This window comes from Zalophus californianus, chromosome 10 (genome assembly GCF_009762305.2).
Source record: "Zalophus californianus isolate mZalCal1 chromosome 10, mZalCal1.pri.v2, whole genome shotgun sequence".
Taxonomy (NCBI): domain Eukaryota; kingdom Metazoa; phylum Chordata; class Mammalia; order Carnivora; family Otariidae; genus Zalophus; species Zalophus californianus.
Genome location: NC_045604.1, coordinates 48,390,006 through 48,407,332, shown reverse-complemented (window position 1 = coordinate 48,407,332; position 17,327 = coordinate 48,390,006). Strand labels below are relative to the sequence as shown.

Genomic DNA, 17,327 nt, shown 5'->3' with positions numbered 1-17,327 from the left:
GCACAAAGTCACAGAGCTAGTCAGTGGATTGGAGGGGCTCAACCCAGGCAGTCCGAATCCAGCTTTCCTCGACTTGTTCCTAAAACAGATTTCCTCAGCTGTGCAGAATGTTACAAGTAATACAAAAGAGGGAAAAAATCAAAATGGAAGGTTCTCCTCCGGCGATTCTAAAACAAGATTTCCCAACTAAACCAAAAATGGGCAGGAGGAAAGGACTGCAGGGGGAGCGCGAGGAGGTAAGATGTTTAACAGCCCTTCCACCTGGACCTCACTGTGCACCACATGAATACAGCCTACTCCTACCTAATTACAACAGTACTTCTAAAAGCAATGACTCACGTTTTTAAAAAACTGAAGACCCAAGTCAAGCAAGGGTAGAATGTTCCATGTGACATTCTACACATGCTCTATTAATGCTACTTTGGCTTAAAACTTTCAGAACCAAGGCGTCTGCCTTTGGCTCAGGTCACGATCCCAGGGTCCTGGGATCGAGCCCCACGTTGGCCTCTCTGCTCAGCAGGGAGTCTGCTTCTCCCTCTCCCTCTGCCTGCCGCTCTGCCTACTTGTGCTGTCAAATGAATAAAAAATCTTTAAAAAAACACCTTTCTATTAATACAATTGGCACTTGGATAAAAGTTTTCAGAACCTATTTGGAGTGTCCTCAGAGTGGACTCTGAGAGAATTAAGTCTCCCTTTACAGTCACCTTATGTTAGACACAGACATGCACGTACATCCATTACCCACCATATGTACCTGCTTGGCTCCAGATGATGCCTTTGGCCGTTTCCAAAAAGTTTAATTCATCGAAGAACGAGCATTCACTCCCACACAGGACAATCTAAAGAATGTGCCAGAGGGATGTTGCCAAAACCAGCTTCACCTTAGCCTTCTGTTTTATTGTGGGAAAAGATACATTCTGCACAGATTCCCTCTCAGTTAAAACTGTGGGAGAAACACTCCAATCAGAGGCCTACTTTGCCAATAAAATATTGCAACCTTTATTTAAAATAAAACACAAGTTGGCAAGCCTTGTGAGACAACAGGCAGACAGCATTCCCCTTTCAAGGGCCTCATTTATTTACATCAAGTTTAACACTGTTAGCAGTTCACAGTCAGACAACAGGGTGAGAGAATTAAATTAGAAAAACAAAACACCTGAAAATATATTACAAGAACAAATACCTGACAACACTGGTAGTGTGACCCATGATTGATGTGTTTCCAGTGAAATCCCGTACTGTCTCCCTGTGTCCCCTCAGCGATGCACAGTGCCAGGCCCTCCAGGCCTCACCCCCGTGCATCCACCACGCATACACCTGCGGAGCGTGACCTTTGGTATAAACGTTAAACGAGTTTTAAAGACTGAATCATAGGCTGTAGGACAAAGTTCCGTCAACCACCATGAAATGTTCAAACTTCTTTTTGACAAACAAGCATAAAACTGGGTTTCTCCACTGATAGTCATTTCAGAATCAGATTGCAAGAAGTAAAAGTGTGGGGTCTACCCAGGAGATGGGGCGTTCTGAGGATGCATACACAGTTCAGTCAGCCTGCTCGTGGCCAACACACCAAACCAGGGCACAGCTTCTCTTCACCACAGGGAAAGATCTGAGTAACTCCTCTTTCACCGACTCCCCTCCTTTCTCAGCCCAATGGTGTAGGTACAGAATGTGGACAGAAGACAGACCCTCTATATAGATCTGAGAGCTGAGGGTTTTCAAACATATGCCCTAAAGAACTCTAAGAAGAGTACCTCATTGTCCTTTCTAGTTTCTGAATACTAATTTCTCTGAAGGATAATCACCCTAATCAAGGTGATTTCTCAAGATCTCAGAAAATTTCTCTCATAACGGAATCCCAAGAACAGTGGCCACAGTGAAAAACAGCTTGTCCATATGGAGGCAGGCTGGCTTACCTGGCCTTCACCTACAAGAAACATCTCGGTCTCTTGGCAGGCCTGCCAACTCTCAACACATGGTATGGTACTTCTGAATTGTGCAGAACAGTATTTGGGATTCACCAGTGAGGATACTAAAGCCCTACAGGATCCTGCAATATCTTCTGAATCAAGAATAAATTTATTAGGCATACCTGTGTTACTGTTGGGTTACAACCGATGAAAACTATCCTTACATGTGAAAATTTTATTAACTAGAAGTCCCATTCTCCAATTGAAGTTTACGGTGCTTAATTACATGATTTGAAACTTCTATCCTGAGGCTCAGAAGCAAACCTAATAAGCAAGCTTCAATGAGACGAACTATTTCCTTTCTTGAAGGCCACCAGCATTGGACCACTCACCTCCACCATGTCCTAAAGAATTGACTAGAATGCTCCCAGACCTCAAGCCCTGCATGTAGAGCTCAGCAGCTTGGAGTGACATGCAGGACCCAGAAACTTGCTCCTCTGAGTAAAATGATGAACAAAGGATTTCACAGAACAGACACAGAGGGCACGAATTGGGTGTGGTCTGAGGAGAAAGTGGAGCCTAAGCTTTCGACTTAAAGGAGACACCCTTTCCTTCAGATGGTCTGCAGGTTAGATCTGTTCACACGCCATCTGTGACCCTGGGCTGTTACCAGGGCCTTGTTACTGTGCTCACTATGTATACTTAACAATGGGAAAGTTAAAGGATGTAATTTTTCTAAGAGACGTAAACAGTTTCAAATTCCTAACTGAAAACAAAAGCAAAGAAGTTCACCTGGAGGGAGGGAAGGGTCTAGTTAGAGCAGCCTTCCCCCAGCTCCCCAAGCGGGCTGGAGAAAAGTGCAGTCTGTCACATCAGCGCCCTGTATGGGGGGAACATCTCAAGCAGGGACTCTCACTGACTGGGGCATTGAGCCCCCGCCACCCACCTAACCAGTTCTAGCTCACGAAGTGTGCACCATCAACCCAGCTTCCAAGTCTCTCCTCCGCAAAACGCACAAAACCCATCTTTGAAGGCACAATCCTCAGAGTGACTTCTACCACTCCAAGTCATCCTAGAATCAAGACGACCTGCCTAGGCCTCCTCACCCAGGGAGCAGCATGCGCTCTTCCTACCCCATCCTGCTCTTGCGATCTAGGGTGCAGAGGCAGAAATGAAGGAAATAGCGCCTTACACATGTGTTATCTTCAAGATGAACCCTTTCAGCTCCGGTATGGCATGGGAAAGCAGCCCCAGAGCAGGAAAACCCCTCCTATGGGGACGCTGCAGTAAACGTCAAGCCAGACAGACTTGGAGGCTGTCTTAGACACCTGTGTAGACACTGCACAGGTGGCGCGCTGCACAGCCCGGAAATCCAGCCACACTTCCCGGCGATACAGGAGGGCAGGGAATGGCCCTAAAGTTCTGGCAGTAACAGGGCAGGTAACAACAATCATCGTCACTCCAGGTGCTTGCCCAGAAAAGCAAGCCTTGCATTTGAATTTTCAAAATTCTGACAGTTGGAAAACTGGAATTCTATCCAAAAGAATTAACTATCCTGACTGTTATGAGTGGGACAAACTTTAGAACCAGCCCCAGGCCTCTCCTCTCTGACTAGTGAGGCCAGCAGCAATTTCCTGGGTTGTTGCACGGATGGGACAGGCATCTGTGGGGCTGCCTTGCCCTGCCTCTGTCAGAAGGATAGAGGCTCCCTCCAGGCTGCCTTTCCAGCTCTCTTTCCCACTCCCACACATCCCAAACCAAAACAGACATTTACAGAAGAACTGAGCTACTGGCTTGACAGAGATACAGACAGCTGGGGGTCTATTAATTCATAAGAAACTTACATCCAGAGACCCATCTACATAAGAAAACTCGTCATAACAAATGCTTAGGGCACAGAGTGGACCCAAATCCAGATAAAACAAATTAATGCCAAGCAAGATGACAAAACCCAAAAATCGTGATGAACGAAAACGTTGACAACCCTGTCAGCCCAATGTGAACTCCTGTGGGAGCATAGCCTGACAGTACGATGACATCCATAACAAACATTGGAAGGCAGAGGTCAGAGTGCGGTGATGCTCGAACTCAAAAGTGGCCACCAATGCGATTTACTCTGGGGCATTTTATAATCTAATAGGCAAATCGTGCTTAGCTACTCATTTTAGAAAAACACACACACACACACACACACACACACACACACACACACACACACACACTGAATGTCAAGATCACTTCTAACTGGTAGGAAATCCTAGAAAATTCCCAAAGTGCACTGGTTCTACGGCCATCCAATCCCACACCTCCGCTCCCCTCCAAGAAACCCCAACAAAACCACGCTGGACATCCGTTAAAAAAGACACCACCAACATCGACAGGTACGAGTCTGCGCCCACCATGTCAGGATGCTAACTGGCTGAACACGTAACCTAAAAGGTTACGTAGGATAACGCAGGATAAAAGGGCCTCAATTCTTCCTGAGTCAAGGTCCCTGGAAGAGCCTCTTTATTCTGGTACACATTACTACTTTTTAATGATTATAATTAAACCAGAAAGTTGGTCCGTAGTTTTCTGAAGTTATTCGGCTGAGCTACAATTTTAGCAAAACACTTACTATGCCTGCACATATTCATTTAGCGGTTTCATATTTACAAATGTGATAAGTCACAGGGGTGATTATTTATATATTTGCATTTTCTGGTCTCCCACAGGTAAAAGTGTATTAAGTCAATCAGCATCTAACCAACTGTTTGATCTTCTAAACAGACAGTAATAACACAACCTTATAGTTAAATTATATTTGATACTTTTCTCAAAGTGCTTTCATATACATTACCTCATAGTCATTAAAATGATACGATAAAATTGTTTTGTTTTGAAGAAAAAGGAATGTAGGACTAGGTTTTTTAAAACTCGAGTTAGTATTTCTTTATTACAAAGTGCACAGACTACTGCTGTGTTGCCGGGGTCTGTCCAAAAGAATGGCCCCCCCCACATTTTTCTAAATTACTGAGCTCTACTGCATGCCTGCTTCGCCAGTGTTGCCATTACTCAGTACGCAAGCCCCTTACAGTCAGAGCGTGCCAGAAGCGTGTGCTTTAGAAAGTGTGCAGCACTGTGCAGACTGATTGTCTATCTGAGCCACTTTTTTTTTTTTTTGCAGTGTCTCACAAGGCAGCAGGAAGGGTGGAAAGACCCCACAACCAGAAAGTCATGAGACCTGAACCCTATAGCCTTGGCTCTGCCACTAATTAACTGAGATAATGGGCAAGTAACTTCACCATCCTCTCTTCCAACTTCTGAAGCTATGAAGGAAAGGGTTGGGGTCCTGATAGTGTTCAGACAGTGCTGGGTATCTAAAACACCTGGAGGGATTCTCGGCTGAGACCTCACCCCACTGGGAAGTCTAATCTGGGGTGAGCCAATGCATCAGACTGTTTTTTTTTTAATTCCAGGGATTTTGTTGCCCATCCCTGGCGAAGACCCACTAGACTAAGTGGTAATAACAGCAGGAGCAGTGACCATTTATGGAGTGCTCATTATGCGCCAGGCACTCAAGCTAAGTATCTTACATACATTATCTCATTTAATCCTTACAACAACCCTGAGGTAGTTACTATTATTATCCCTGTTTTCCAACGTGGAAACTAAGGCTCAGGAAGGTTAAATGACTTGCCTTCTGGACTGGCTTCAGAGTCTCAACTCTTAATCACTATCTATACTGTATCCTTTAAAACTCAAAAGCTCCAGGACTTTAAATAAACACGGCCTGTACCTTAGCTAAGTCAGCATGTTTTATTAACTGGGTATGATTTTACTAGCCAATTTTCAATTGAATTGTAAGAAAATTCTAATTTAAACCCCAAAAATGCAACTGGCAAAGGATCTCTACTCTAATGATATCAGTGAATAGGGGTTCATTTGGAAAAACACTGAATGAATTTCTTAGGGCCAATCTTTTTTAAGGCTATATCTCTGAAAATCACAATGGAAGTCTGTAGGAAAATATACATACACACTTTAATTTTACACAAAGCCTTTTAAGAAAATACTTCATGTAGAACACAATCAAGATGTATTCCACACAAAACACTGCATTTTAAGGTAAGAAATATAAGCTGAAATTATATTGTCTGTACGTGAAAGGACTCAAGTGGTGCCAGCCCGAAGGTTATGTATACCAACCACTTTAGAGAGTTGTCAACACCTTGTAGAAGGCCTCTTGCTCCTGGCTTTGCTTTTAAACTAGAGAGACTATGTTTTTAGTTTCGAGAAGCAGTTTTCTCTGCTTTGAGTTCAAACTTTTGAATTTACATAAGGTTATTTTAAAAATCTGGTCCTTTTCAATTAGAAAAAGGAGCAGTCAAGTGATACTTTTCTAGTAAGTTGACAGTGCCTCTTTCACCTGACCCCTGGAGTCCCACACAGTTCAAGCATCATGTGGATGGGCTGTGCTACAATCGTTCATGCTGCTTGACAGTGTTGAGAAAAAGCAATTCATTTCATGAACTTCTTGAGCACCTACTGTAGGCAAGACAGAGCCAGGTGCTGCCCCTGAGTAAGACACAGTCCCCGCCCTCAAGACTGTTCTGCGGTGAGAAAACCAGGGAGCTTACACACACTCAGTAGTGTTCCTCTAAGGCTTATTTTCAGAGCTCTCAAGGAAAGATCCCTTGCTTAAAAAAAAAAAAAAAAAAAAAAAAAAAAAAAAAAACCCCTAAAAAACACAATTATAATTAACCCCTCAACTTGCATCCCACAATGACAGATAAACTTAAAAAGCAGCATAATATTCTAAAGTTTTAGCTTTCCCTGTCCCACCCTTAAAAGGCTAATGGCTAAAACGATTTCAAGTTCATGGAAATGACTGCTGACGGGGAGCAGCAGAGAGGAAGGTGGGATGACCGTGGGCCTCCATCCATGTTGAAAGGAACTCTGCCTTCTCGTCCAACCACCACGGAAAGCCCGGCTGGATGGCTAGCCGCCTGTGCTGCACCTGACCGTGACCTACGGATGCAGCTCACCCATGCCCTGCCAGCGAGGCCCGGGACTTTCTCCCCCCGCTCCTGGCCTGGGCCTCCTTTGGTGCAGTCACAATAAGATTTTCTTTCTAATGAAAACTAAATTTCCTTCTTGGTCAAAGATGACAAACTGTCCAAAACATAGCTTTTCCTCCTTAGTATTCAAGCCCAGTTAGCATCATCTCAGCAGTTCAACATTTCCATTATCTGCTCCTGAGCGAAAAACAATGGAAATCTTTCAACGTAACAACGCTGCACTGAAGTGGCTCTCAAAGGGACAGCTATACACTCATTTGCAAAAGACCCCTGAGAAGATGTAGCATTACCTTCATTTAACAGATTAAGAGATGGGGCTGTGGCTTGACAGTGGATCGATGACAGAGCCAGGAAAAAAACTCACAGGTCATCAATGTTCACTTCCTATCTTCCTAAGTTAATGTTCCTTTGGGAGGAAAAAAATAGTGTATTTATTCTTTTGTATCAGGTTCTCCTTGGGCGGGTGGGGAGTGGTGGTCGTAAAGCTTTAAAAAGAGAATGAAGTGTTAATTAAAATTAGACCTGATATCAAGAATATGAGTAGTATCTAACCGATTAGGTTCAGTTCCATATGATCCTAATTAGTTTCCATAATAATAACTGAATAGGAAAGGAAAAGGCCCATTTTTCAACAGCAAAACATATTTGGGGGTTAAGTCATTAGGTCTCTAGGATTTAATCAGTGTTTCCTGGAAATGACCTGCCCCTTCAATTATGCATTCTTCTAAGAGAGGTGAAATGACAAAATAAATATCAAAGCGTATTCCCAATAGGATATTTACAGACAAGCACAGCAACGGGGCGGGGGGGGGGGATATGTGAAAGGAGAAAAGCATATAAGAATAATTTGGGGTGATTCATTTGAAATCCACAGAGAGTGAGAGAATGTTTCTCCTTGCTCTCTACCTAGCCTGGGTCTAAGGTGATAAGGGAGGAGAAAGGTACAGAGAAATGGCCATTGGGACCGAGTCAGCTTCTCGAAAACTCTCAGTCACAGACCTCTGGACCTGGCCACTGGATTCCTAGAAGAGACCTCCCTCTCTGGTAGTTTAGCTGATAAAGAAATATAGAGCTGCTCAATTCCTTGGCCAGTATGTCAGTATGCAGGGGCACCGTATCAGAAAAGGATTCCTGAGAGAACCTGTACATGACCACTATTTTCAAAATCAACGTTGGTCAATGCCCTGAATACTGCCAGAGATAAAGGAGGACAGCCTGCCCAGCAAAGAGCAGAGAGGAACCACTAAGGAAACCCCTATGCCTATGATTTATAGACGGGCACCAGCAAGCAGAAAGCCAATCCTGGTCCACTAGGAGATAACCTATGAGACGGGGAGAAATGACTTTTGCTCATCAGTGGAGAAGATGTGAGGAGGAAGTTTCAATCTCCCTGACGACTTCCTGCACCAGCTAGCACCCCCATGGGCAAGAGGGCAGGAGCACACCCTAGCAATCTGATCCGCAGTTCTTACTGCAGCAGGGAGCCCTGTGGAAACAGCTGCATTCAACAGCCTCAAAGGAAAGGTCCCTCGGTACATTCCCAGCTTTCCCCTCCTCTGTCCCACCCGATTCATTCGGCGAGGTGGCGCGTCATCACCGATCGTAACCCCCTGGAGCCCCAAGCCAACACCCCAGTGTGTGGTGTGGAATGAGTGCCACCACCAGTCCCCGGGCAGGCACAGGCCTGCGGCCTTGCCGAGAGCAGCCCCGTGTCACCAGCGCATGGCATTCCGGGTAGGAGCAGGCTGGACTGGGTTCTTCGTGGCCTGACACACACACGTTCCCTGATGTTCCGGTGCACCTTCCAATCCTGTCTGCGACTGCTCCGCCCCATCTCATTTCCCTGTCCTATGTGTTTTGCTTTTTGTCGTTTTTGAGATGAACCTGTAAACGTGAGAACTCAGAGATCTGAGGTACTTCACATAAACACACTCAAGTATCAGTCTTTCATTTTTTGAAAACAAGAACACAGGAAAACAAGCCCCTCTCCCTCTCCCCTCAGAGCTGTGAGCGTCTTCCCACGAGGCTCACAGTGGCTACCTCTGTACCACGTCGCTGATCTCCTGTACACATGACAATAAGTTATTAAGGACAGGGTTGGCCCCGGGCACGCCGGCAGCCGCTGAAGACACCTGCAGCTCCTGCAGGCTGAGTTCCAGTTTGCTCACAGCCTCTCGGAAAGCAAATTTGTTGCGCGTTTGAGGGATGCAGTCCACATAGCCTGAGCAGTAGTCGAGGAGCTGGTGGCCAGTGTCCACGAGCTGGCTGTTCGGCACAGGCTCCGTGATGGCACTGGACAGTAGGTCAGCACATTCCAGCAGGGCCTCTTTGCTGATTTTGTCTGCTGAGATTTTCTCAGCCACCTGTTTGGTTTTTCTCAGAGCCACTTTAGTACCTGCTGTGCCATTAGCCATTTTGGCTGGCGAGATGGAAGATGTGGGCAGAGGCACTTGAGGGGGAGGCATCACTGGCCTCCCGGCTTTCCCACCGCCAGGCACTGCCCCCGGAGCGGCCTTTTTCCCTCCTTCCTGTGTTTCTGCCATGGGCTGTCCTGCAGTTGAGGCGGTCGGCTCTTCCATGGGGTCTGCGCACATGGACGGATGCTGCAGTAGTCTCATCACTGGGGGTGGGGGTGGGGCACACTTTGGTTTTACCCGTCGGGGTCGGTCCTTGTCTCCAGAGGATGTGACCTGATGCTCAGATAAGAGTTTGAATTTATTGCCCTGAGAGTCTGTGCCAATGAGCTGCACGTCAGCTGGAGTGTGCTTCAGAGTGGGTGAGATAAGGACTGGCACTTTGTGGTTGTGAGTGGTTGGGAGGGCTGCTGCAGCCTTGGCCGGAGAAGACCAGCCTGTCTGCTCGCCATCCTCTGGGACTCCAGCCATGCCAAGTCGCGCCCCACCATTCCTCTCCTTGCTCTTTGGGGCGGCTGCCACTCCAGCCACCCCCGCCCCTGGAGAGTCCTTCTCTGTAATGGCTGGATCCCCAGAGGGGGTTCTGAGAGGAAGAGCCGTGGCTCCTCTGGGCAAAAGTTTGGCTTTTGGTCTCTCCCTACTTGGAGCAGCACCTTCCTCTGATTTTTTTGGAAGCATGTCATTGGCCCTGTCCACATTCTCTTCTGGCTGAGAAGAGGTGGACACTGTCCTTTCCAGCTGGAGTTTGGACCTCTGGCAGTTCCTGGGAAGGGTCATTGCCATCCTATCCTGCTCTGGAAGCCCTGAGGACATGGAAGATGTAGAGTTTGACCTTGGAAAAGGCTTGGAAGTGTCATCACTGGCTGTGGGTTTCCCCGCTCGTAAGCCCAGTGTCTTTTTGATTAAGCGTGGTGTAAAGAAGCCTGTGATGCCAGACCACCCGCCCCCAGCAGTGCCACTGCCCCCGCCCCCACCACCATCGTCATTACAGAGGTTCCTCTGTGCAAAGCTCCCCCCAAAGCACTTGGGTGGCACCAGATTCGCCTCTTGCTGGGCAGGAGTGAAAGAGAACCCATCAGCATGCTGTAGAGAAGCAACAGATGAGAAGTTACCCGTGAGTTCATATTTCTTGTGGGGTTGATTCTCCATTTCTCGGAAGGAGCTGCTGCGTTTGGGGGGTGTGGGAGCATTTCTCTTTTTCATGAAGGAGCTGAAGAAGCCTCCCTTCCTATCCCTGGTGAAGCATGTCTCTTTGGCATCTTCCAAGAGGCTGCTGGGTGACTTGTCTCTTTGTTTTCGAGGCAATGCTGGGGACCCACTAGGGGCCTGTACACCTCTAAGGAACCCTGATGAGAAATGGCCAATCAGTAATGTGAAAGACAAACAGTGACTCCATTACACTTGAGTAACTAAGGCTTCACTGTAAGTTTTGTCAGGATCTCTTAAATGTCAGGTATTAGCAGGACTCAGAGGAAACTAATAAATATGTTATTTCACACCGATGAGTTCCAAATACAACATGGGATATAAATGCGAAGAAACAACCTGCTGGTTTTCACCTTGACATCTGTCTTTTCTCTAAAAACCACAGCACACCCTGGCCTCATCTATCAGGCTCAAAGAAGCAGTTTTTGCCAGAACTGTAAAGACGCTAAGCGTCTGGGACTTGGGAGCTGAGGAAAGAGAGCGGGAGGCCGAGCTGTGGGGCGGACGGAGAGAGCGGGACTACCGCTGGCACTGCGGGGCCGGGCACAAGAGCGGGAGCTGTTTCAACGCCAGCCGGTCCCTCCTCAGGGAAGACGGACAGAAAGGGGAGATCGAGCATCATACCCCAAGGTTCTTGGAATGAGACGTTTCATTCTACTCGCCTAGTGACCCATACCTGGTGCTGAACTAGAAGCAGAATTTTCTGTGGCGTCCTGTGCCCCTTCGATATTCTCCTTGTTCTCCCCCTGCTTCTTGAGTGTCCGCATCTTGGAAGGAAGTACCGGCAGTCGGGGCAGGTATGGGACAACAGATGAGGCGGCGGCGGCTCGCCCAAGCTCCTCAGCTACCTCTGTGAGGAAGAAGGGACTGATCAGACCAGTGTCATGACACAGAAAAGGTTTTCTTTTCAGAAAAGATATACAACTGAGAAAAAAAACTGGAGAAAAGAGCACCAAAATATGTAATGGAATCACAGAGTATGGACTCTTTTATGTCTGGCTTCTTTGGCTCAACACCATGACTGCAGATCCCTCTGCGCTGTTGCACGTGGCAGGGGCTTTCATGCGTACTGTCCAAACGTGTGAATCTACCAAAATCAGGCCGTTCCTCTTTTGATGGATATTTACGTTATTTCTGGTTTGGGGCTATTGTGAATATGCCACTAGGAACACCCGGCTACGTGTCCTTTGCTTCAGAATCGTACGTACGTCGGCTGGGTACATACCCAGAAGCAGGACCGGTGGGTTACAGGGTGCACATAATTCAGCTTCGCTGGGTCCTGCCAAACTGTCTCCCAAAATGGCTGTATACTCCCACTAGCACTGTATAAAAGTTCTGGTTACTCTGCATGCTTGCCAGAGTTTGATATTATGAGGTTTTTGGGTTCGATTTTAATTTTAGCCATTCTGGTGCTAGGATACAGTGGTATCTCATTGTTCCATTTTGGACTTCTCTGATGAGGAGTAATGTTAAGAAGCATGGTTTCATAGGCTTTCATATCATTTGACTAGACTTGTTTACTGAGTGCTTGTTCAGAGGCTGAACAAAGCGGATAGATTTCTGGAGTTACTTTTATTTTGAGGTTGTACCTTACACCAAGAAGGAGGATGGATACATTTCATTTCATTTCATGCAAATGAAGCAAATGAGGCTCCTGAAAAAGTGTTCACCCTTTTGAACAGGGTTATGTGTTTTGTGGCTTCTACTAGGGCAAAGGCATGCTTTGCTATTCATTCCTGAACAAAAATGAAGCAAGTGAGATCAACTAAATTGTGATATATTGTGATTTTTCTTACATTTTTGGGCAACTATTTTAAAAATTGACTCCCCCACAAGAATGGGTACATGGCATATAACCCAAGCCAGGCCAGCGAGACTCCTTTCCTACGCTGCTATATACAGCATCTGGGAGACAGACGTAAGCATGAAGATATGACCTCAAGGATGCTAGCAACTGTGCCCCATGCCTCTTCGAAGATTCTGAGGATGAGATCAACGTAGAGGCAAAAGTAAAGTGATACTGGGTGGGAGTGGCTGGGGAAGGAGTAAGTTCCGAAGCTACTTGAGTCTGTGGCTTCTACTGACTCTGAACCACACAAGGGTCTGGTTATGAGCCAATAAATCCTCCTTCTATTGCTTTGGAAAGCTTGAGTTAGGTTTCTTCCACTCACAACTAACCAATAAATACATCTTTTTAAGGTAGGAACTATGTCTTATCCCTGTGTCTTCAGTAAAGTGCTTGCCACAGATTAAACGCTTAATAAAATACGGGTTAAATAATCTTAAATTTCTTGTTTAGCAATTTTGAATTGCAATTACCTTTGAAACTTGATAATGGTTGATTTTCTAAAAGGATAGAACATTTTCAAGAGAAACAGAAATATTTAACTAAGGATTCAACAGAAGTTAAAAGCTGACACAGAAGCACCAAAGAAATGGAGCCTGTGATTCCTACCACTTGAACTCCACATGAGGCAAAACACAGTGAGGAAAGAAGAGGGCCGTGAGGGGCAGCTGCTCAGTCTGGCCCAAAGGGTGATGTGCACAAGTTTCAGCTAGCAAAGGACTAAGAAGAAAATACTTTTCATTCAACTTCAATGTTGTACTTTTCCCTTTCTTATCAGAAATGATATTTCGCTAATGGAAGACAACAAAATTCAACTTGCCTGATTTCCTCTTCTTGTATTTTAAAACCTGAACTTAAGTCGTAAGCTCTATGTTCAATTATGAAGGAAAGAAAAAATTTGAAAAATATGTGCGAAACTCTGGAGCTGTACTGAAGAATCCAATCAGCACACATAACTAAGAATTCTGTTTTTAGCTCTCTAGGAACAGCCTGTCTACATAACAAGTGTACTGTCTGACTTCAGCATGTAATTGTAGAGTTGCCGTGTACTCATGTCAGAAGCTGCCTGCAGGCACCCATACACCGGTTTTTCAGATACGAAAAGGGCTCTCACTGTTCATAGCTTAATATGCTCATTTTTAAACTATTTTCCATGTCAACATATTTTAGAATATCATTTTAAATATTCAATTGTGTGAATGTAATAATTAGCATCCCACTGGATTTTTAAATTGCTCATTTTTCAATATTAAAAACTACACGCTGATGTAACATCCTTGTAGCTAAATCTTTATTCATACCCTTAATTATTTCCTTAAGATCTATTTCCAGAAATGAAATTTCTGGATATTGCTTTCATGATTTGAGTTTGCTACTGTCTTTGTAGATATGGTTCAGGGAGGTGGAATATTCTTCATACTCATTTTTTCTTCCCTTCCATATATGGTTAAGTGTTGGTGCTTTAAGAACTACCAAACTTCTTCTCTTTATGAAGAGACTGAATTCCTAATTAAAATACAATTTCAATGTTAGAAATAAGCTTGAGACATAGAGACACATTTAAAAATAGCAAAAAAAAAAAAAAAAAGGACAAAACAAGAATAAAGGCCAAGAATTAATTCAGTCCCCTGAGATGGAGTCCCAAACTAGAGGAGCCTATCATTTTTGAAATGTTAATTATCACCCCTACCACCACCCAGACCTGGCCACCACCAGTAAACTGCCAGATTCCCACCTTCAGAAATGCTGGAGTCATGGAACATGGTTTCAAAAGCCTGATGTGTTTCAGCAAAAGAAGGCCTGTCGGCAGGGCTCCACTTCCAGCCTATGTAACAAAGAAGGAAATACTGAAAGCTCCTTTCAGAAATTAAATATCCAGTGGCACACCTGTGAGTGAGGCTACTGAGGCAGAGGTCCAGGATGTTCACAATGACAGTGAGGCGGCTGCTTCTCAGTTCCAGACTCAGGTGTAATAAACCATTTCCTAGGGCTGGTCTTTCTATTCTTTCTACTACAGGGATAAAGAGGGGTAGGGAAATGGTTTCTAAAATGGAAAGTTGTTTTCTACTGGAAAAATGAAAGAAGTGAGACCTATCTTCAAACTCATTCTAACCTTATAATCAGCTGTCCATGTTCAGAAATATAACGGGATATCAGAAAGGAGGAACTTAAGAGTTCACTTTGACAAAAACAGGACAATAGGGAAAATAACAAGACATATGCTTAAACACAATGCAATTTAATTCCCTACTCACCTTCCAGCTTTCTCATCTGTAAGAAGTCAGATGCTTCTGTTTATTCATGAGAGGTTACTTTCAAGTATTCTACAGTCTTTGGTAATCATTTTTATCTGGTTGAAAGCAGCCTTCCCCTACCCAAACTCTAAACCCAACTTTTTTTTTTTTTACAGATTTTATTTGACAGAGAGAGACAGCGAGAGAGGGAACACAAGCAGAGGGAGTAGGAGAGAGAGAAGCAGGCTTCCCACTGAGCAAGGAGCCTGATGTGGGGCTTGATCCCAGGACCCTGAGATCATGACCTGAGCCGAAGGCAGAGGCTTAACGACTGAGCCACCCAGGCGCCCCTAAACCCAATTTCTTATTATCCTTATTATGCAACTGGTTTGAGGAAATTTAGTCAATACATGGACCATGGACAACTGTTGTTAGGATTCCAATTAAACTTGATGGTTTATCATATATGCCAACTGGCCGATCAATGACCAACCTTTTTTTTTTTTTTTAAGATTTTATTTATTTATTTGAGAGAGAGAGAGCCGGGGGGGAGGAGGCAGAGGCAGAGGGAAAAGCAAACTCCCCGCTGAGCTCAGAGCCCAACGTGGGGCTCAATTCCAGGGCCCTGAGATCATGACCTGAGCTGAAGGCAGACGCTTAACTGACTGAGCCACCGAGGCGCCCCTGACCAACCCTTTATATGTCAGGAGGTTGGATTAAATCTAACACTGAGAGGAAAACAGTTTCTTATTTTGTTAATCATGCTGAATCACTGACTTAACCCTTCAAAATTAAAATATAAAAGAAAACACTCACATGCTCTCATAAGTTCATAAACCTTAGGGGGGCATCCTTCAGGTTGTTCCATTCGATATCCTTTTTCCAATAGATCATACACCTGAGACAGGTCAATACCTGGATACGGTGACATTCCATATGTAGCAATTTCCCACAACAGTACCCCGAAAGCTGCAAAAGGGATTTTAAAAAAAAAGCTGAATGTTTCTTCTCTGATTTGTTATCTATTTTATACTATTAGGTAACTTCTCTTCAAATTTTGGATAACATTCACACTGTTACAACATTAGTATACTCTTCTAATTCTTACAGCATTCTAGTTCTTACAGCTGAACTTGTCCTTCTAAGATACCTGCCACAAAATGCTTCAGATATAACCTCAAGGCTGTTTCTGTAAGTTTCCCAATTTTTTTTTTTTTACAGATTTTATTTATTTGACAGAGAGAGACACAGCGAGAGAGGGAACACAAGCAGGGGGAGTGGGAGAGGGAGAAGCAGGTTCCCCACTGAGCAGGGAGCCCGATGTGGGGCTCGATCCCAGGACCCTGGGATCATGACCTGAGCTGAAAGCAGACGCTTAATGACTGAGGCACCCAGCCACCCCCAATTTCCCAATTTTTTAAAAAAGAGTTTTTATTTAAGAGAAAGAGCATGCATGAGCACACATCGTGTGAGTGGGGATGGGAGGGGCAGGAGAGGGACAGAGAATCCCAAGCAGACTCCCCACTAAGTGCGAGCAGGGCTCGATCCCACGTCACCAAGACACCAAGATCACAACCCAAGCCAAAACCAAGAGTCCGATGCTCAACCAACTGAGCTACCCAGGTGCCCCATAAATTTTCCAATTTTTATTTAGATCCCTTTTACTGTAGTGAGGGAGAATAAATTATGACCATAAAAGTCTGGGACGGAACCAAACTACTCTTAGAACAGTCTATGATCTATTTAATGAGTTCCAGTTTTTAGATCAGCTAATATTAAAGGAGTAAAATAGAAATGAACTCCTTTAAAATCAGGGGGAAAAATCACACTAGCAAAGAAAATTTGGTTGATTTTGTCACACATTATTTCTTAGTTTGAGATTTCTGGTAAAAGTGATTTAACATCTTACAACTATTTCTGCTGGCCTACAACCCAAATTTCTATACCTGTTCAGTCCATGAGCCTCTGCTAAATGAGACTGCTTTCCAGGGCAACCAAAACAAGATGAGTTAGTTACAAGGATAAACTCTAGGTGCAATTCCATCATGCCTTCTTTGAAAAGAAGAGGCTACTCTGTGTCACAGTACTCAGAAAATGAGCTATGGAAAACAGGGAGCTTCACAGAGAGAGGATCAGTAAAATTCCAATGCAATCCTAGATCTAGACTATGAGCTTCCTGAAAGCAGGGACTTGTTTTTTTTTTTTTCCCCACTTTCTTCTTTACATTTTTCTATGCTAAGTGCCTAACACAATGCCTGGCAGATAATAGGTATTTAATAAATTCTTGCTGAATGACTGATGAAGGATGGGGGTCAAGGCAGAGTTTACTGATTACATAAATGAGAAGCTCTAAATAATTAAGAACATTTGTTTAAAAACATAAAATGACAGACACAGAAGCCCCTTCCGACCTTACCCCAGACGTCAGATTTAATTGAGAAGGTATTGTAGGCAAGACTCTCTGGTGCTGTCCATTTAATAGGAAATTTGGCTCCCGCATGAGCAGTATAGGTGTCTCCAGTCATCAGTCTACTCAAACCAAAGTCAGCCACTTTTACCACATGGTTTTCTCCCACTAGGCAGTTACGGGCTGCAAGATCTCTGTGGAGAAGAGAACCCTGATGTGATTCCATTCAGATGGTGAGGAAAATGGTCAT

At 44.7% G+C, this 17,327-nt stretch overlaps 1 protein-coding gene across 7 annotated transcripts in view; it reads right to left on the bottom strand.

Annotated features, from left to right (window-relative positions):
* Nucleotides 1-874: 874 nt before the first annotated feature.
* Nucleotides 875-17,327, bottom strand: part of ABL2 (ABL proto-oncogene 2, non-receptor tyrosine kinase) — a 115,244-nt gene continuing 98,791 nt past the window's right edge. For 3 of the 7 annotated variants that reach the window (XM_027610727.2, XM_027610729.2, XM_027610728.2), the window contains 5 exons: nt 17,087-17,271; nt 15,487-15,639; nt 14,172-14,261; nt 11,267-11,440; nt 875-10,730 (listed from right to left, as the gene is read on the bottom strand). In XM_027610727.2, coding sequence (XP_027466528.2) covers nt 9,007-10,730; nt 11,267-11,440; nt 14,172-14,261; nt 15,487-15,639; nt 17,087-17,271 — 2,326 coding nt within the window. In that variant the 3' untranslated portion in view covers nt 875-9,006. The remainder of the gene's footprint in view (nt 10,731-11,266; nt 11,441-14,171; nt 14,262-15,486; nt 15,640-17,086; nt 17,272-17,327) is intronic. The other 4 variants (XM_027610733.2, XM_027610732.2, XM_027610730.2 and 1 more) reach the window with 3 other exon arrangements.